Raw genomic sequence first — 22,390 nt, forward strand, 5'->3', positions numbered from 1 at the left:
ACGCCAACCCAGCACAATATTTTTTCTACTCGTAATAAATTCCTTGAAATAATAATTTCTGAATATTTTTTAAAACGTAACTCGCTATGGAAAAAGATATTGTTTTATACACGACGATAAAATTGCATTATCGTCTTGTATACAACAAGCCGATAGCAACTGGAAACATATAGTTTAAAAATTATTACTTGCTACGCCACTGAAGTTGAAACAAATTAAAGCGAATAGTGTAAATAAATTGTGGTATAATTGCCACCATAATATTCGGTGTTAAAAGCATTCGTCTCGTTAGAATTCGCTTTATGATGGACGGACGCCATTTACCATTTCGGTGTAAGGTTTATTTATACTGAAGCGAACGGGTATGTAGTGTGTATATATCGCAAAGTCTGGCACTCTTACAAAGTATCGCATTTGCATAAATAAGCCATACAAAGTCCCAAAGTGAGTTTTATTTTCTGTTTGTCATAACAAAACTAGGTAGCTGAGAATCTATTATCTATACTAATCTATACTAATATATAAAATACTTAAGTGACTGACATACTGATTAATCATGATCCTGCTCAAACCACTCAACGTAAGAAGCTCAATTTTGGCATACACGTTGAGGGTGTAAAGGTTCGATAAGAAGGGATTTTTCGTAATTCCATTTCCAAGGGAGTGAAACCCTATTACAATTTACAATATATTTTATTGAAAAAACGGTCAAGTTTCCGAAAAAACGCTTAAACACGTTTATTTTATTTTGGTTTTTTTACATATTTTAAGATTTTTTAAAAATGTATACAGGGTGTTTCGAAAAATCTGGTCATTGATTAATTACGATCCTGCTTAAAGCGCTTGCTTATCCGCTAAAAAGCTGATTTTTGGAAAACGGATTGACTTTAGGGTGTAGAGGTTAGATAAGAAGGGATTTTTCGAAACTCGAATTATAAGAGGGTGAAACCATCCCTCAAATATTTGGATATTTTTTTATTTAAAAACCGGTGAGTTTTTCGGAAAAACTCCTAAACACGTATATTTTATTTTGTTGTTTTATATATTTTAAGATTTTTTAAAAATTTATACAGTGTGCTTCATAAAATATGACCATTGAGTAATCACGATTCTGCTTAAACTACTTGACGTTTAAAGCTGATTTTTGGCAAACGGATTGACTGTGGGGTGTAGAGGTACGATAAAGAGGGGTTCCAAGATGTATGTTAATGGAAATTTTCCGGAATGAATTCGGGAATGAAAAAAGTTTCCGGAATACAGTTCGGACCACCCTGTATAATTCATCCTCCTCTGACAACAGCTGTTCATCCTCCGAGGAAGGGACATCTTCCGAGGGGGGATACATATATTTTGTATATAAAATGACAGCGATTTTTATTTCATATATAGCCATTGCTGAGGCGGGTTTTTTTTTCGATCGTATTGTATATTGAACTGTAAAATACATGAAGGTGTCCTAAGGCAACAGAATAAATAATACTGAATAAACCACGACGATATAATACACATACAACTTAATATACAGGTTAGCTACTGTTACAAATTATCATAAATAATACAATATTTTGATTTAGCTTCATTTCCAATGTCAACTTTAGTGCATTTCGTTGTTTAAAACAAATGGGGAAAAAACAACATATATGTGACAGCCTGAACAGCGCACAGGTTTACAAGGCTTCTGTTTTATTGTATTAACCTTTTCTGTGATTTAGAATATATAGTCTCTGTTACCTAAAACAAGACCATATCTACATATATAAAATGCTACCGTCGCGTCGTTGGGGGTGAAATTGATCATAAGAAAAAGCTTTTAGCCGAGATTTGGCATTGATGTAAAATTTTATTTTTGTAAATAAGTTTTTTCGGTAGATGTTAGTGATGGGAACAACACCAAATAATCAGAAAATTTGATAAAATATATTAAAGGCCTGGAACGAACAAAATGTCCTGAACAATCTCATACTATGTGTGGGGCGTGATTGATCACGTTTTATTTAATGCATTGAATAAGCGTTTACCTACATAGAAACTGATTAATCTAACCCCTGTCTATCTTAAAGTCATGGTTTAAATTTTATAGGATTCTTTAGCATTTGGGGTGAGATTGTTTGTGCGGGTGAGAATGATCAATGAAAAATAATTATTGCTGCGATGTAAAAAATACAAGATTAGGCTTTCAAACTAAATATTTATATTCTGAATCAAAAAGAAGAAAGAAATACCAACAGTTCTTTCTTGTTTTACCACAATTGACACGCAGGGTGAGATTGTTCACGGGGTGAGATTGATCATTCGATGATCAATCTCGCCCGTACTAAGCGATTAATCTGACCTCCCTTCGAACAAATTAAAGTATAACCTCATAATTCACTACCGAAAATAACTAAATTTCGGAATATGACTTGCAGAAACATTAACAAATAGCGCCACGTAATCAGTGGGTTCGTTACTATATCACAAGTTGACTTACCAATCAAAGTTCTAGAAGTTGTAAATGAAAGCAAAAACAGTTAAACAATTTGAATGTATTTTTTAGACAAAAAACAGCGATTTAACGACGTGACCTGTACACATTCCCTTCGGTCACGTTTCTACTTAACACACTTGACGGTTTAACATTAAACGAACCGACGATTCGCGCGCTACATTTGAATTAATAAAAATGCAACTTAGTGATCAGTCTCACCCCCGGAGATCAATTTCACCCCAAACGACGGTAATGTTTATCTGTGTCGTCTCTACTGAAGTAACGATTTGCTCTAGAAAGTTGCTTTTTTTACTAAAAGACAGCTAACTGGCTCTTCTAAAAAGTGTCGTCGCCGAATTTTTTGTTTTTCATTTAATTAAAAAAAATAAAAAGTCTTTTTTCCTGATGTCGTGGCGGATGCGCCAGGCTTCAACTAGTTTCAAATAAAAGTTTTTGTATAAAACCCGAATTTTGCAATTTTTTTTTCGATTTTCTTTAATTAAGTTTTGATATTATTAAGGGGTTTATCAAATTATATAGTTTAGTCTCCAGTTTTACTAAATATAGTTTAAAAATTCCAATGTTAAAATATCATTTTATACTGTAAAATTGTCTAAACGTAACTAAAATGCTAGCGTGCTACCCTTCAGAATATGATACAAATGTTTTTTTACCCCAATAAGAAGAACCCCCATATTACTACATCTGTTTACCTTAACATCTTGATTTCTTTTTTCCTCTAACAATGGCGACGTGCTATAGAAAAATGTATACTTCCCGAGGCAATAAATTCAGTCCTCTTGCTTTTTGGTTGGTAAAGCAGTCTCCAGTCAACCGTCAAACGATTATTGTGCTTCTTGTGAAAACAATGACAGTTATAGATGTCTTCAAAGTGCCTAAAATGTTAAAAATATAGTGCAGTCTGTATCGGAATATTCAATAGATATTTGTCATTAAGAAATGCAAAAAAACGTAACGGAGAATTTTTTCGTCAAGTTTAAAGTGTAATAGTTTTTTAGTTTTAGTCCTATTTTACAAATTTTTTAACAAACTCCATATAAATCTATCAACATTAATTCATAAATTAATTTATTATAAACTTTAGTATTTGGCTTTTTATACAGGGTTTATTTGAAAGGTTCTTTTTTATCTTAATTTTAAAGCATCCTGTGCAATAATTTCGTAAGTAACTTTTCCTAAAATATTATTTATCAGAACTATGTCTCCTGAGCATTTTCTATTTTGACTTATGTCAACACAATCCTTGGTTAATTTTTAACAGCGAAATGAACTTTCCACCAATAATTTGCAATATCTTCTAACCAAACAATAATATATTTTCTTTAGTTGGCTTTTGATGTTAAAAACGTTAAAAATTAACGATATAGGCTTGGTTTTAATAAGTATTAGTAACACTAACAGAATTAAAGATAGGTACTAAAAAAATAACTGTAATAACTACTAACTGAGTTTACCAATTAAAGTTGATATATTTATATACAGTTTGCCAAAACAATCAAGGAAATAGGGATAAAAATAAAAATTGTTGTTAGAATTCAAAAGTATATTCTTTTATAAACTAATTATTAGGAACTTTTAATTTTTTCCACTAATTATATTTCAAAATTTGCGAGTAATGCCATTTTGACGTTTGATAATTATCCGTCAAGAGAAATAGTTGTTAAAATAATGAAATTTATAGAATTTCTGTAAACTTTGATGCAACCGGCCATCGCAAGCTGTTGCTAGAATATTTTATTAATTTTAATTGTATTTTTCTAGACATTTTGAATGATCTTAAACTCGTGAGTACAAATTATAACTAAAACCATTAATTTATTCCAACAATTTCATATTCCTGAATGAAGTTTAAAAATCTAAAAATAAATTATCTATAATTTTACAATAAGATAATAATTTTTAAAAACAAAAATCAAAATAATCATAACAACTCTTAAACCACATCGGGACATTCAACAGCACATAAACACCGAATCTAACTGGTATAAAGCATTCATTCAGAGTGAAGGCGAGCAATAAAAAGCTCGTAAAATTTTTAATATCATTTTTATAACGTAAACAAATCGTTTTGATGTAATTCCGTACATAAAACTTTTATAGCCTTTGGCACGAGCCGAACGGTCGGTGGTTGCTGGCTTTTCGGCAGCTAGTGAGCGACCATTTTTACAATGTGCCAAAGCCGTATCGATGACATTTACGACTTCTGTCTCCCAAACACTAATAAAACCTTCCTTCTTTTCATCCTCTCTTGTAACAACTACATCTTTACCTCACCTTATGTACACAAAAAGTGCCGAAGTTGACTGGCTTCACGTTGAAGCGACGACTTTACGAGCGCTAGACGTAAAGACCAGGTTGGCTCGCTCGGCTTTTATAGTTCTTTTACGATATTATTATGGCGATCATTATGAAACACTTGAAAGCCGGTAGGTCTGTTTGAGCAATTTTATGGTTTTATATATAAGTCATTATTAGGCAGATAATCTGTTAATTTTACGAGGAACCCTCTATTTTACATGGCTATTTAAACGTGATAGAATTTATGGTGTTGTGTTTAGTTTTATGACCGTTTTGTTGAATTTGATGCTAATAAAACTTGACTTTTATGTCATGTTTATGCTGTCGACGCGTGGTTTTATGAAGATCCTTTTATTTTCTCGATTATTTTATTAGTTTCTTTTATTCTTTTGTAACAGTCAATACAAATACTAAAAAAAATGAATTTAACGCTCTACATCCTCTACCTAAGTCTGCATAATCTATGAATTAGTCCACATTTTTTTTTGGATCATACTAAAATATTGAGTTTATATAATTTCAGTTACCTTGTGAAAGATTTGTTGCCAAGAAGTACAGGGTTGTTCACCACATACGGCACGGAGTATTGTAGCTAAACGATCAGATTTTTACAAATTGTAAGTTTTGGGTTCGTTGAAGGACTATTAGAGCTACAATTTAAAAATATTTTACAAGATACAGAGTGTCCCAAATAAGTAAAAAATATCATAGTTGTATTTTTTTAAATAGAACACCCTGTATATTATTCTATTTTTGGATTCTACGATTGAAATAAAGGTAAATTTGATTAAGGTTTATCACACTTAAACCTTACCGTTTTTGAAATATTTTCAATTTTAAGAAATTGCAGTAAAAATTTTAATGTTTCATTTCTCCAAGGGTATCAAAGTTTTTAATACTAAATATTTACTGAAGATTATTTATTGATCAGATATTGTGTTGCAATAATAAAAATTTTACTATCTTATACAGAGTGTCCAAAAATTTATATTAAATAATTACTAGCTTTAAACGGCAATAACGTGTTTAAGAATGGAACACCCTATATATTTTACGTGAATCATATGCACAATTTAATTGTCTATCAAATTTTATTATACCATTTTTTACCTATCTCCGCAACTTTTCGTAGAAAATGCATTTTCTTATAATTTAGACCTCATTTATCACTATACCTATGGAATATTAACATTTCAGATTTTTTTTAAGCAACATATATGCAGAAAATGTACAAGTGGTAAATATTGCAAGCCTATTGGTATACCAAAAAAACTATTTAAATCTTTATAAAAGAGTATACGAATTAAATATACCACCATTATTTCCGACCAAAATTTAGTTAGGTAATTACATACTTTTAAATTGTTTTAATTAATAAAGTATTTTAAATAAATGTGGATTTGGCTCAGAAATCAATATAATAATAAATTATGAAAATAAACGTCTCTGTTTTTATATGATGAAATGAAATAAAATTTATAAGGCGTTACTTTTTACCACACTGTCTAATACACACACAAAATTCAGTTTTTTAGTATTTGAAGCAATTATTATTAATCAACATAAACGGTCAATTAATGTAGTCTGAATATAAAATAATAGCTATTTATGTAACTAGTACCTAAAATGATGTTTTTTAGGACGAATCATTACTGTTTGCGGACGAGGCGTTAGCCGAGTCCGAAATAGTAGATGAGTCCTAAAAAACATAATTTAGGTACGTGTTACATACACTATTTTTTGTCATACGCTTTTTACAGTTTTTTAGAACGCATATTTGCAAATTTTCCATATTTGAAATTATAATGTTTGAAAAAGTTGGCTTATAAATTCATATCTTAGTAACGAGTTTGTTTATTTCATCGCATTTTGACATGTCATTCGAAATTTGTCACAAAATCACACAAATTCATCAACAATTTTAAAATGTTCCAAAATCCCGAACATATTGCTAATAAGGCCAAAGAAATCGTGTTGGATTTACTTCCTGTGAAGTCTCGTGCCATTTACCAGAAAGAATATGATGTTTTTAATGAATGGAAAGACAAAAATGGCGTATTCGTTGTAAATGAAGATGTATTGCTAAATTATTTCCACGAAAAAGTAAGTACCTAGGTACCTATTTAAAAGAGGCTTTTAAATTAAAATATTCTTAAATTACAGTCACAAACATTCAAACCATCGTCAATTTGGTCGAAATATTCCATGCTGAGAGCAGTGTTAAGTGTTAAAGAAGATATTTATATTGACAAATTTCCAAAACTTATTGCTTTTTGAAGAGGAATTCGGTTGGTTACGAGCCTAAAAAGTCTAAGGTTTTGTCCATAAAAGAGATCGGTGATTTTTGGCCACGGCTAGTGATGAAACTTATTTACTTACTAAGGTAAGTTTGCGATAATGATTTTTAAAATATATAGATGGTTTCTTATTCCATTGTATTTGATTTTAGGTAGCTCTTGTCATTGGCCTTTGTGGAGCATGTAGAAGAGAAGAATTGTACTCTCTACGAGTGCAAGACATCATAGAAAAAGACAACAGCTGCCTTTTAGTTACCCTTGCGGATACAAAAACTAATATCAAAAGAGTGTTTCCGGTGGTGAACGAAGGGAACGTTGTCAATCCAGTTGAGTTGTATAGAAAATATGCTTGTCTTAGGCCAAAAAATGTACCACATGATTATGTCTTCATCTCTTATCGTAAAGGAAAATGCACCGTGCAACGAGTCGGCATTCATTCATTTGGGAAGATGCCATCGATTGTAGCAGCATTTTTAAAGTTGTCGAACCCAAACGAATATACAGGTCATTGTTTCCGACGTAGTTCTGCTACTCTTGCTGCAGATGCAGATGTGGATTTTACATCGCTGAAACGCCTAGGAGGTTGGAGGTAAAAATTTTAATATTTTCCGATCTTGTTCTAAACAACAATAATTATTTAGGTCGTCCACAGTGGCCGAAGGTTACATAGAAGAATCTATTGAGAAAAAGAAGAAAGTTTGCAAACTGCTAATGGGGGAAAAGAAAATCGCGACCACTTCCACGGATGTATTACCAAGTACATCATCGTTCGCATTTACTCCACCTCATCAGAAAGTAAATTTACCTGCCAATGGAGGAGTCGTTTCGATTGCAGATGCAAGTTTTCAAAATGCACAAAATTGTTCATTTCATTTTTATTTTTCCAAATAACTTAGCTTTTGATATTGTTAGTATTTAATAATTTAAAAATCAAATACAATGGAATAAGAAACCATCTATATATTTTAAAAATCATTATCGCAAACTTACCTTAGTAAGTAAATAAGTTTCATCACTAGCCGTGGCCAAAAAATCACCGATCTCTTTTATGGACAAAACCTTAGACTTTTTAGGCTCGTAACCAACCGAATTCCTCTTCAAAAAAGCAATAAGTTTTGGAAATTTGTCAATATAATATCTTCTTTAACACTTAACACTGCTCTCAGCATGGAATATTTCGACCAAATTGACGATGGTTTGAATGTTTGTGACTGTAATTTAAGAATATTTTAATTTAAAAAGCCTCTTTTAAATAGGTACCTAGGTACTTACTTTAAACAAATAACTTAGCTTTTGATATTGTTAGTATTTAATAATTTAATTATAAATATATGTATAATTTTATGTGATTTTGTGACAAATTTCGAATGACAAAATAAAACAACCAAATAACGAATTTAGACATTTTAGTCCATAAAGGTTGCCATGACGACCTTTACGGCCTAGGCCGAAAAAGAAACATTTTACGGACTGAAATGAGTCCGTAAAATAGCTGTTTTTGGGAGCGTATGACAAAAAAAAAATAAAAACAAAAATATTTAAACAGTTTTTTAATTTTTTTTATGAAATAAGCGAGCTATATCGACAATATTAGTATCTGTACTCTTGGAAAATTTGTTACATCTTTAAAAATAATCTAAAATGTCAATATTCCATGGGTATAGTGATAAATGAGGTCTAAATTATAAGAAAATGCATTTTCTTTAAACATCTACGTATAGAAAAATCAAGATAATACATTCGGACTGGACGCGAATATAATTATACGATCAAACGAACTTACCTGAAGTGAAGTTCGATCGTAATTATATGAGGCGTCCAGTCCGAATGTATTATCTTCCCACCCCTCCCGTTTTGCCCCATGGTCGCTTGAATTAATGACTAAATCTTTGAAAAATGAATACCGACCGCCGCGCCAGGGCCGGCGTGGCCACCTAGACTGGTAGCGGGAGGGAATTTAGCTTATAGCTTTAAAATTGTGCACGCAGGGACGGTACTACTTATAGAATAATCAAGATAATACATTCGGACTGGACGCCTCATATAATTACGATCGAACTTCACTTCAGGTAAGTTCGTTTGATCGTATAATTTTTACTGCAATTTCATAAAATTGAAAATATTTCAAAAACGGTAAGGTTGAAGTATGATGAACCTTAATCAAATTTACCTTTATTTTAATGGTAGAATCTAAAAATAGAATAATATACAGGGAGTTCCATTTAAAAAAATACAACTATAATATTTTTTACTTAGTTGGGACACTCTGTATCTTGTAAAAATATTTTTAAATTCTAGCTCTAATAATCCTTCAACGAACCCAAAACTTACAATTTGTAAAAATCTAATCGTTTAGCTACAATACTCCGTGTCGTATGTGGTGAACAACCCTGTATATTACCTCAGTATTCATGTACGATGGTGAAACTAATTTCACATCTAAAATCAAATTTTTAAATTTTGGTTAAGATTGGTACATATTCGAAGATTTTCTAGAAGATTTTTGTTAATAACTAAGTAAATATTATTAATACTTAAATTTTGACTATCTGGGTACGATATTTTCATATTTTACACATTTTTTTTAAAAAATTCTACTTTTACCTCACCTTATGTACACAAAAATAGTCAAAGTTGATACTCCAGTCTTCACTAAATATTCTTTATGATTATTCCACATAAGAACCAGGATGGTACACTCAAATTTTATAGTTCTTTTACGATATTATTATCGCGACCATTATGAAACACTTGAAAGCCGGTAGGTCTGTTTGAGCAATTTTATGGCTTGGTTTTGTTTGGTTATATAATGACTTATATATAAGTCATTATTAGGCAGATAATCTGTTAATTTTACTAGGAACCTTCTATTTTACATGGCTGTTTAAACGTAATAGAATTTACGGTGTTATGTTTAGTTTTATGACCGTTTTGTTGAATTTGATGCTAATAAAACTTGACTTTTATGTCTTGTTTATGCCTTTGACGCGTATTTTATAGACTCTTCGATCCCCTCGATCATTTTATTACATTCTTCTTTTATCTAATGACTATAACGGTATAAATAATATAAATAATATCATGAATATAGCTGGCTCAGACTGTATCAAATGAAAATTTACCTTTGGTATTTTTCAAATTAAATTATGTACATTCTAAGTAGCCTATCTCCAGAAATAGGTTCAATTTAATTATGGCTTTAGAGTGGGATTGAGATGACATCTAAAATTAGATCTCTCGACGCTGAATGCAACATATGTATCTAAAGAGGGTGTAAAATTAACTTAGACAGTAAAGCATGGATGCAACTTTTCATAGTTTGAAAATTTTAAATGTATAATTCAGTCAAACCTTTTTAAATTAACTATTTATCTATAATTCTTGTTTTTTTTTATGTTTTTGGTTTTGGTTATGGTCCATTAAATGCTGCATGAATCCATTTATCAAAATGTAGTACTCAAAATAAATTAGTTCTAATAATTAATTGGTATAATTATGAAGTATTAGTCTAAATTAAAATCGAAATATTTTTTCGATACAGACTACCATTATGCAGGGTGTATTATATTATAAAATACAGTTTTATGTTTATTTTATTTTTTTCTTAACGTAGCTATTCGTGTTATAAAATGTTGAAAAGAGAAAAACTTTTGTAAAGACCTTTTTTATATTTAGTAAAATTTGATTTTTAAAATTTATATTATATTTTTTGGTTAGTTTTGTTGATTATTAGAAAATGTGTCTCATATCATATGAAATTAAGAAAAAAAAAATAATGTTTTATTTTTTTAGATGTTACAATACAAACTTTTTAAAATGCATATTTTTTAAGCGATTTTAGAGTATGTTTGTATCACAATATGTTTGATTTAGGTGTAGGATCTACTTTAAAGTTAGATAATTATGCTTGGACCTTGATAAAAATATCTCTTTATAAAGAAAAGTAATACAAGTTTAATAATGCAAAGAAAAAAAAAAGAATTGAAAACATACCTAAATTTTTTTTTCTTTATAAAATTTTTCTATTATATTTTTGTTTTAACCAATTACAGGCTCAAATATATTTTGTATTATCTCTATAATACATATTATAAACAAACAACTATTTATTTAAAAAAAAACGCATTGCATAAAATCAAACTCCTTATATTTATCCTAGTAAAAAACTCCATCCAGTTAAATCAAACCTCGAAATCACGACCACTAAACCCGACAGCAAACAGAAAAAGAAACGGCATCCTCAAGTATTAATTTCGCAGTGGAAAACGCTCCTTTTACGACCTCAATTGGTGGCCAAAGTACACTCTGACGATCATCGTGGCTCGGTCCTTCGAGCCGGTCTGCCGCCACACATAGTTACACTAGTAGCTCGTTCAGTAGAGAGAGGGCGCGACCTACCCCGCTCCGACGTGCCCGACGAAGACAGACGAACCACGCCGGAAAAAGAAAGGAAATAGGCCAGATCGTGCGAGGGAAAGAGAGAGAACGGTCCTTTGCGCAACGTTCCTTGTGGGCGCCGCTAGCATCGTGACGAATGTCGACGCTATTGGTCCTTTTATGTGAGATCCCTTCCATTGTATTGCTTGTTGCTGTCTCACTCTATCGCTGTGTTTATTGTATTAGATATATTGTTGTTGTTATATTTGAACAATATTAGTTGTTGTTTAGGATAATTGATTTTTTCTGGAGGGTTTTTGGAAAAAAAAATTGCAAAAAGGGGTGAAGGTGAAGATAATTAGGTGTGAAAAAGTAATAAAGAAAAACAGGTAGTAGATGTAAAAGAGCTGGTGCTTTAAGGGTGCTATGGTTTGATTACTGCCGCGTGCTGCCAGCTAGGAGCAGAGGGGGTTTGAAGTGGCGGCATTTCGCGCGCGGGGGGCGGAGGAAACCGGAGGGGGAGGGGAGTAGCAAGCGCCGCGCGATGGGCCGGCAGCGTGTGGGCTGGAGTCTGCCCCGTGCCTGCTCACAGTGGGTTCCGATCCGCGGCCTCATAAGCAGCCACTATAACGCCAGGCATTCCCGATCTGACAACCGCGCGTCTCGCATCGTGTCCCCTCCGATCGACGTCATTACTATTATTATTATTATCGTCGCGAATTAATCTCAAAAAGATTTTTATTTCACCGACAATAAAAATGTTTTCCGCGAGTTTGGTAAATAGTTCGAGCTTCTGAAAGTGTTTTTATATTATTTACAGTGACTCTGAGTTGATTAGTTTTCTTTTTGTGGACAGCCGAGCATCCCTCTGTTAGAGGGATCGGACATCAGCCGCCAAAATTAACGCCGCAATCATGAACTCGTACTTCGAACAGAGTGGCTTCTACGGGAGTCACCATCACCAAGCGGCTGGCGCGGTGACTGGAGCACATCACCACGACCCAGCAGCGGCCGCGGCAGCTTACCGTTCCTTCCCTCTGAGTCTCGGTATGTCACCCTATGCCTCCAGTCAACACCACCACGCAGCACATTCCCTACACCAAGCCAGACCACCTCAAGACTCACCCTACGATGCCTCAGTAGCTGCAACAGCCTGTAAACTATACTCCTCCGAGGCACAGAACACCTACGGAAACTCAGGAACAAAATCAGATTGTTCTAAAGGAAACGCAGATCAGAACGGATACGCTTCAGTAGTAACAGCGGAAGCTGTAAAAAACTGGCAAAACGCAGCTTCGGCAGGAAGTGGAAACTTAGCAAACAGTCTGGCAGGTCCAGTAAGACCGTCGGCGTGCACGCCGGATTCGAGGGTAGGGTATGGGTCTTCAGGTTTAATTGGTGGTGATCCGTCTACAAGTCCTGGAACGGCTTCGGCAGGAAGAACATCTAATTCCTTGTCGTCGTGGAATAATCCCTGTTCGCTGAACACGACCTCTTCGCAGCCGGTCGGGACTCAGATTCACCAGCAGACTCAGCATACGTTCTATCCCTGGATGGCTATAGCAGGTGAGTCTATAAACTCTAAGAATTACAAGTAACGTTTTTCTGTGTATTTGGTTCAAAGATATTTTAAAAATGAAGACAGCAGAACAAATCGCTTACCTGGAAATCATCTTATATTTGCATATATGCGGCAGGTACATATTTACAATAAAAACAGTAAGATCATCATATTTTATAGCAAGTAAGACAATTCTTACTGTGGTATTCAATGCAATGTTAACGGAAATACAAAAATAAGCGTTCTATAGGTAGAATAAATGTTATTGCTTTTATTCTATAAGAAAAAATTATATTATCTTCTGCAAAAATAAATTTTATGTACCTTGAATCGTAGGAGAAAAAATTTTTGAAGCTTTGCCATAAAAATTGGATAATTAAAAAATAGATATATATTTTTTAATTAAAGATTATACCAAAACTATATTGATAATAAAAAAATTCATTATTTTTTGTCCCAATTAAATTTTTCTCCACAACTAATTTATTTCTCTTAATTTTTAACGATACTGCAATTTTATTATTTAATATAATGTTGAGAAATAATTGTAATTTCTTTACCAGGTAATTCTATGTCTTAATGAGTACATAGTAATAATTTAATAATAATGACGATTAAATTGAAAAATATATTTTGTTAAATTTAAATTGAATATAATGAAAATAATAATTTAATATAAATATCTGTAAATTTACTTAAATTATAACTACAAAACTGAACAAAAATGTATTACATATTATAATATTGTATAAAGATGCACATAATTTAATTCTTGTAATTACTTGTAACAAACAAGAGTTAAAGTAACAGCTGAAATTAAAAAAACATTATGTTTAAATGAAAGAATCAAGAAATTATGCAAATTAAATAACTACAAAATAGAAAAATTAATGCTCATTTGATTTTAATTGTTCAGAAATAAAAACAATTTAAAATTTTAAAAGAGTAAAAGTAAAAATTAAAATAAAAAATCATAAGTAAATAAAAAAAATAAAGTAAATTTACTAATTCATAAGTTGAGTAAAAGAAACAACATAAGTAATAATTTAAAATTAAAATTACCTAACAAAATCTTAAAATAATACCGACAAATGAAAGGAAAGAAAATAAAAAGATTAAAGCCTTATAAAATTCCAACAATATAATTTCAAAAAGTTTTAACGAGAAAAAGCTCTATAAACCATCAAACTAGGTATCATTTAAAAACAAAAACAAATAATACAATTATTAATTTAAAGAAACAATGCTAAAAAATGTAAAAGATATCAAATCAAATTTAATAAGTATGAGTCAAATTAATAAAGTGACAATAATATTAATTGAAATAAAACTAAACCAAAAGTAATAAAATTAGATTTAAAAAAATAATAATTAGAGTTTTAATTCTAAAATAAAAACAGAAACCATGTCCCATTAAATTTGTAACCTTATCAAGAGCACTTATTGTTTTAAGTAGGTAACATTAACAAATAATAATTTAAAAATTCACAATAATAATGCCAAACAATAAAATAAAACTCTTCTAAAGGAATGAAGGAAAAATACAGTACCCATATTAAGCGAGTCAATCAAAAACCGATTAGGTCCCTAAAGGAGTCAAGTGCGTGTATAATCGGGGTTGAACGAACGTATTCCCTATCTCTCTCTTCTTTTCACCGTTCCAAATCAATCTGTCGCTCTCTGTTGCATTTTCGCATGGCCCCGTGTTCGTCCCGAAGTCCAACGAGGCCGATCAGCTGTTTATGTACCCTATTTCGGGTCTGAATTAATACGCTCTAATAATATGGGGCAACGGACGGTATTAGGGATGGGTCGTTCCATGGGAGTCTGTAGAAGAATTCTACCTGACCAATGAAATCGGAAGTATTTTGATAGATGAATTTAGGTTAAAAGACTTTGTTATTACCAGGGTGCAATGATTTAAATCAATGGATTTTATTACTTTTTCCATAGCAACTGTTAAACTTGCTTTATATCTATCAAAAATAGTAGATAAAATAGTACTTTATACGCAAGGGTAGATTAAATGATACTTTAACAGCGAGGATATGTTAAAAACTTTATTTCTTCTCGCACGTTTTTTAATTGCTTTCATTTTTGAAAATTTTTCTATTCCTTTTCATACCCTCAACTGTAATCCTTTTCATAAGTTATTCGGGATTTAAATGAAAGCAGTTTGGATATGGCGTTTGTCGCCTCAGCCTGAATATCTGTTGGTAATTTACTTATTTCGTTTTGAGCCATTTCTGGCTCCAATTCAATCAGCAATCGACACGAAAGAGAATTAAAAAATATTGACGCAGAACTGACAACTAAAGAGACAGCTTTATTTATTTGTCAAATTACGTAGAAACCAACGCCAACCCGGCACAATATTTTTTCTACTTGTAATAAATTCCTTGAAATAATAATTTCTGAATATTTTTTAAAAAGTAACTCGCTATGGAAAAAAATATTGTTTTATACACGACGTTAAATTACATTGCCTTCCTTAATTTATCTTCTAGTTCGTTCCAAATTTCTACCGACATTTCGTTCTGCAATAAGTAGGTACTTTGAACGTTAGATGGTACTAATTTTATTCTCGACATAAGACAGTCATGGCTATTTCCAAAAGAAATCCCCGGGCGATATTTTTTGCGAAAATAAGGGCATCGGCAAAGTTTACAGAACAAAATATATTGGTGACCGATGTGAAAAAAAGACAACGTGCCATAAAAATGTTAATATTGTCGATATCGGGCAGACTTACGAAGATCTAGCCATTTAGGAAAAGGACTTTAAATAAAAAAAAAATGATTTAAACCAAAAAAAATCTGATTAAAATAAAAAAAATCGATTTTTTTAAATCTTGATTTTCTTGTACAGGGTGGGTCAAATTCGATGCTTTTAAATGGAAACACCCTTTTCTATAGGAGATAGACAAAAACTAATATCGGTGTCTGGAGCTCAATTTTTGTCAAAAACATGATGGTGAAAACCGCATATAGATATCTGTTACCGTTTCGGAGTTACGGGGTGTTTTTTAAAAATATGCATTTTTAACAAATCGCTGTAACTTTTTTGCTATGGAAAATTTTGTATTTTTATGAAAACATTTTCAAAGCACCTTTTTACGTAGAATTTAATGGTTTTATTATAATTTTTTTAAAATTAATAATTTACGAATTATAAACAGAAAATTTTATTTTTTATATGGGACACCCTGTATATTTTTAATTTGTTGAAAATAATTTAAAATTAGCTTTCCAAAAATATAACACACTTGATATTTTGCTCGATTCCTCTTCGAGATATAGAGTATATAAAAATTCGCCTGCTTTAAATTAGTATAGGCTTTGAACGGCACCGGCTGTAATGCAAAAAAAAAATTCTGTGAGCACGAAAATAATATTTGCAATGAGAGATGCAGAATTTTATATCAATTTAAAATATGTTTAACCAACATCAACACACTTAAACTAATAACAATAAAAATAAATAGCAAACCAAGACATGAGATTTTACTAGGTGTTCGACATATCGACCGTCTTCTGTTATGGACAGACGGGGCCGTTTTTGAACATTTCTCGCGGAATTCATTAATTCAGAATGGGTGAAAGATACCCCCTCATCCCTCATAACAGCTAAGTATTTCTAATTTATGTTTAGATTATACGGAGGAATAAGGAACATTTATTCTTCCGCAAATATATCCATAGGATTAGCTCCATGGGCACTAAGTCAGGCGGCCTCGACGGCCAACGGCTGGGATCTTGGTTAGCTATTCAATTATTCTTGGCTGCAAAAATTTGCTGATAACTTCAGGGTTCTGAGGCGGTGCGTCGCGTCGTCTTGCTGGAAAAATATATTTTCGTGCTGGAAAAATATATCATCAATAAGGGATCCAAAGCCTGCTAGTTAAAAGTGGCGAACTTTTAAAAATTCTGTATTTCGAAGGGGATTATAACAAAATATCAAGTGTGTTATATTTTTGGAAAGGTAATTTTAAATTCTTTTCAGTTAATTAAAAATAGAGAGGGTGTCCCAAATAAAAAATAAATTTTTCTGTTGATAACTCTTAAATTATTAATTGTAAAAAAATTATACTTAAACCATTAAATTCTACGTAAAAATGTGCTTTGGAAATGTTTTCATAGAAATACAAAATTTTGCATAGCAAAAAAATTACAGCGATTTGTTAAAAATGCACATTTTTAAAAAACACCCCGTAACTCCGAAACAGTAGCAGATATTGATGTGCGGTTTTCACCATCATGTTTTTGATGAAAATTGGGCTCCAGACACCGATATTAGTTTTCGTCTATCTCCTATAGAAAAGGGTGTTTCCATTTAAAAGCGTCGAATTTGACCCACCCTGTACACTGGTAATTATGAAAATTATAGGAATACGTAATTTGACACAATATGAGGCGTCAAGTTGCAAAACCTGTTTTATACCAAAAACGTTGTTTCGAGATAATATGCAAAACCTATTTTAACAAAAGTTTGAAGCGTTATTTTACAAGAAAAAACGTGTCTATTGAGTAGATTCATTGTTTTGTATCTTATTTTTCTAGAATTAAAAATTAATATTTAGTTTTTAAAGGGAAAAGACACAAAAATAATTTGGATAAGATAGGCTTAGTTGCAGTATGATGCATATTGCGGGTTTTTCCAGATATTTGCATCCTAACTTGATTTATTAGAAATGCTATTTTATTAAAATTAGGTAAGAATTTGAAATGGATAAGACCTCAGCAGTAATATTATGATGACAATAAAAAGCAAATAATATAAGTGGATAAGACGGATTTTGCTACACTAACTTAATTTTTAGTGAATCTTATGTAAGAATAGACGACTTTTGTGCAGTTTGGGACTATGTTTATGTAGATTTCAGGGTCCACTATATATCAATATGTCATGTAAACCTGGAAATACATTTGTAAAATTGCTGCAGCTGGATTTTTCATTTTGTTCTTTGTTAAGCGCCTTTGTTTTCGGTACTTTAACGTTCTGGATGTTTTGAGGAACGAAAAAATCTGGACACTTTCGTGGGCGTTTCGAAAATAAACAAGCTATCGCGCCTCTGTTTATAAAGAACTCTGTAAAGTCCAGACAAAACAACAACCGTCGTCCCGGTCTGGAGATTGGCATGTGCGAGTGAAATAACTAACGTTACATTGTATATTAGCACCGTTTTGCTATATCGAGAGTAGAAAAAAAGGCGAGTAAAAAGCAAGCAGCCCAAACAAAATTTCAGGCGGGCTAAGGCCGTTAGTTGTAAGACGATACGAAAGTTCAAAACAAATTTATTTTAGCCCTGTTGTAAAATGAATGCACAACTGAAAAAATAGTATATTGTTTTATTGTGAGTAAAAATGATACTTTTTGTGGCATGGCTGTAGGTTTTACATTACAGGAGAGGCACAAAAAGTAATTTTTACCCTATTTTTTTCAGACGTTACAAATAATTTTTTAAACAATTTGAAACGTTGAAAATAACATAATAAGATTTAAAAGTAATATCTTCTAAGTAATTGTGTATCGAGAAACTATGGTTACACTCGTTGATTTTGACACTTAATTTCAGTTTAATAATATCTATAATTTTGTAATTTTGTGCTTAAAATGAGGCGTTAAAATCATAGATAAAAAAAATCTTCTATTAAGATAGATATGTAACTTAATAGTAAAATTTTGGATCAAAGCGCCCCTCCGTGTTCTTAGTAGAGACTACATTTAACCCAGCGCCTTCGCCTTTTCTGCTGTAAGTATTTTTTATGTTTATATTTGATTTCAAAGGATTTAGTTTGAAAGTTACACTGATATATTAGTATATCAGAGTAACTTTAATAAAACACAAGAATATACAGGGTGTTTCAAAACAAATGCGAAAAACTTCAGGGGGTGATTCCTTGTTCAAAATAAAGGGTAGTTTGCTTCATAAACGTTGGGTCAAAAGTCAACCATTAGGGAGATATTGCGGTACAAAGATGGCGGAAAAATAATGTTTTTATTTTTTATCTTGAAAACGAAAAGAGATAGACTAATAAAATTTTATGGAAGCATTACTGTTATGAAAATACACTTTCTGGTAATTTTTTCACTTTTTTAAAATGAGTGGAAGGGGTTGAAATAAACTACCCCTATCATTCTTGTTAAAGAAATTTAAAGAAAAATCTTACGAAATACATGCAAAAAAATTAATTTGGATAGTTTAGTTTGTTTAGAAACTTTTTTATCTCTTGTATTTTTTTCATAAAACTCACCGATTTGAAATTAAAAAATAAAATGTAAAGCATTACATGACAGGACAAAAAACATTTTCTGATAAAGAATCTAGTGGACTGCTGTAATTTTTTTAGGAAAAAATCTAGTCGGCCGCTGTTACTTTTTAGGATGTTCCTAATATTATTTTATTTGACATTACTCTACTGCAATACGTTATTATCTAGATGATTATTATTATCGTTATTATCACTAGATTCTTAATCTAAAAATGTTTTTTGTCCTGACATGTAATACTTTACATTTTATTTTTTAATTTCCAATCGGTGAGTTTTATCAAAAAAAGACAAGAGGTAAAAAAGTTTCTAAACAAACTAAACTATCCAAATTAAAGCATTTGCATGTGTTTGATAATATTTTTCTTTAAATTTCGTTAACAAGAATGATAGGGGTAGTTTATTTCAACCCCTTCCACTCATTTTAAAAAAGTAAAAAAATTACCTGAAAGTGTGTTTTCATAACAGTAATGCTTCCATAAAATTTCATTAGTCTATCTCTTTTCGTTTTCAAGATAAAAAATAAAAACAGAATCTTTCCGCCATCTTTGTACCGCGATATCTCCCTAATGGTTGACTTTTGACCTAACGTTTATAAAGCAAACTACCCTTTATTTTGAACAAGGAATCACCCCCTAAAGTTTTTCGCATTTGTTTTGAAACACCCTGTATATATTTTACAGTTTATTAAATATAAATTTTGACTACAAGGTAGAAAGTAAACCACAATATTTGACAAAACTTATAAGTATACCATTTTTACAGTTAATAAATAATAACACTATTTCTGACTATGATATTTAAATTTTAGATAGATAGGATATTAAAAAACATACCGGTATTTGCAGACGATCCCAAATTCAATAAAAACCAAAATTTTTCCTGCGAAAATTGGGCTTTTTTCACAGAAAAGGTATTTTTTGATTTATCAACAATCATTGTCAAGTTGACAATATACAGGATGTTTTCTAATTAGTCTAAAAAATTGTGGTGTGATTCCTCATGTGTTCTTAAAACAATCTTTATATAACTATTGGGTCTAAAGTACTTCCCTTCTGATCTACAGGGTGTTAAATATTAAAAAAAAATCGATATTTTGCTTAACATAAATGGTACACTACCGCTTTTTTAAAGAAAATATATTTTTTTCTTGACTGGCCATCATTTTTCAACAAAATTGATCTTTTGAGTTTTTCTTTTTCATCAAACGGTTGCTGAGAAAAAAAAATAAATATACTTATCAAGAGCCGGCCTTAAGCCGTTTTCTAACGATTTTTTATTTTTTAGATTAATTAGGAAACACCGTGTATATGCATATCACAGACAACCAAATAAACTAGTAACCTCTAAAAATTATTTTTCCTACCACTAGCGACATACCGTGTTTTAGTGAGTACTAAATTATTTTATCAAAATTTCACCATATAAGTTTCCCGGCAATGCGTTGAAATTACGTTTTTTATTCTCAATCACGTCGCAAAAACTAATACTTTTTTGAGGATTGAAAATAAGGTATTTGTATAGCCAGTTCGTTTAAAAGCTGTCTATGTTTCGAAAAATGGTTTGTTCGGTTATTACCGCCCCTAGTGTCGAACATAAGGTACTATCAAGGGTCGTAACAGTTGCTGAAATGTACCCTAGATGGCACTTAAGTGTTCTCGAACTTTTATTTTCGGAGTAACAGGGCTGTATTTATAGTTTTACCTAATAACTTTATTTATTTTTGAAAGCACATTTAATTATACTTATATGTTTTTTTTTTAATTTTATTGGCTATTGAATAGTTTAGAAAAAAAGTATAAAAATCGTTCTCATTTTTTTAGGAAAAACATATTCATATATCATGAAGTTCTTCTGTTTATTTTTGTTTATAAAAATAACTTATTTTTTTATTGTTTCTATTTATTAAAACTTCTTGATATTATAATTAGTGTTGTATTTCCTGTTGTAATACCAAAGGTAATAGTTAAAATAATACAAATATTAAAAAAAAAATCACAGAACAAAATAAAAACAGGCTGAAATAAACAGCAAGTTTTAGTTCCCTTAAAATGAACACAAGGCGAAAGTTTTCGGTACCACATCGATCATTCCGCGCGCTCGTTTCAACTGACCTAGCCCAACGCCGACACAGCTAAACGGCACTCGGGCTATCTGTTATATTCGCCCTTCGGTCTCCCTTTATACCCCCTTCTGTGATACAACTTGTCGCTATAAGCCATACACAACAGAGCGCGGCTATATATTATTTTCGCTATTCTTCACTACATTAAAGACTTGTTTTGATTAAAAATGTTATTTTTTAAAAATTGGACTGGTTAGTATTTTTTCTTCATATTTGATTTACTATATTATTCAGACTTAAATTACTATATGATCCAAAAAATAACAACGTCAAAGACGGCTGAGAATAGACAATGGCTGATAATTTTGGCGAGGTCAAGCTCTAGAGATCAATTAACTTTAAGAAGGTTGTAATTTATTTTTATATTGAGTAAGATGATTTTTAAATGGTGTAGTTTAACATTTCAGAAAATACATTTTTGAGATTTTTTTTTGTTTTAAAGCGTATATTTTTCTTGATTTTATCTAGCTTCCTTTGATATTAAGTGTCAAACAAACAGGCAATTTGTTTCCATCTGAATTATTTGAATTTCCTATATTATAAATATTGCTGCTTAAAAGTTAATAAGTGTATTTATAAAAATATATCTCGTATTTTCGCTTTTTAGTGATATCTAATAATTGATATTATTAATAATATACCGTATGATAAAATAACTTTAAAACGATTTATTTTAGGTATAGAAATACGTATAGACAAAATGGAATGAATAGAAAAACCGTTCCACTCGTGAAACAAAAAAGTGGGTTTCAACTGGAAAAAACTATTTACAATAATTTTTAAGCGTTCAATTCCATGACAGCTGCGACCATCATTATATGACATGTCATCTCTTGTCACAGTGACTGTGGTAATCACTAAACTTGACGTATAGTCTAAACAAATTTTTTTGACATGCAGTTTTTTTCGTCCAAAAATTTTAAATACTTTTTTTCTCAAAAATGGTTAATGTTAGGTATTTAGTTAATGAGTGTT

General features: G+C 31.2%; 1 protein-coding gene across 1 annotated transcript in view; it reads left to right on the plus strand.

Annotated features, from left to right (window-relative positions):
* The first annotated feature begins 12,058 nt into the window (after positions 1-12,058).
* Positions 12,059-22,390, plus strand: part of LOC115883909 (homeotic protein ultrabithorax-like) — a 377,757-nt gene continuing 367,425 nt past the window's right edge. Inside the window, exon 1 of the mRNA XM_030902333.1 lies at positions 12,059-13,026. Within this exon, the coding sequence (XP_030758193.1) occupies positions 12,375-13,026 (652 nt within the window). The 5' untranslated portion in view covers positions 12,059-12,374. The remainder of the gene's footprint in view (positions 13,027-22,390) is intronic.

This window comes from Sitophilus oryzae, unplaced genomic scaffold (assembly GCF_002938485.1).
Source record: "Sitophilus oryzae breed Bouriz unplaced genomic scaffold, Soryzae_2.0 scaffold_2006_pilon_pilon, whole genome shotgun sequence".
NCBI lineage: Eukaryota > Metazoa > Arthropoda > Insecta > Coleoptera > Curculionidae > Sitophilus > Sitophilus oryzae.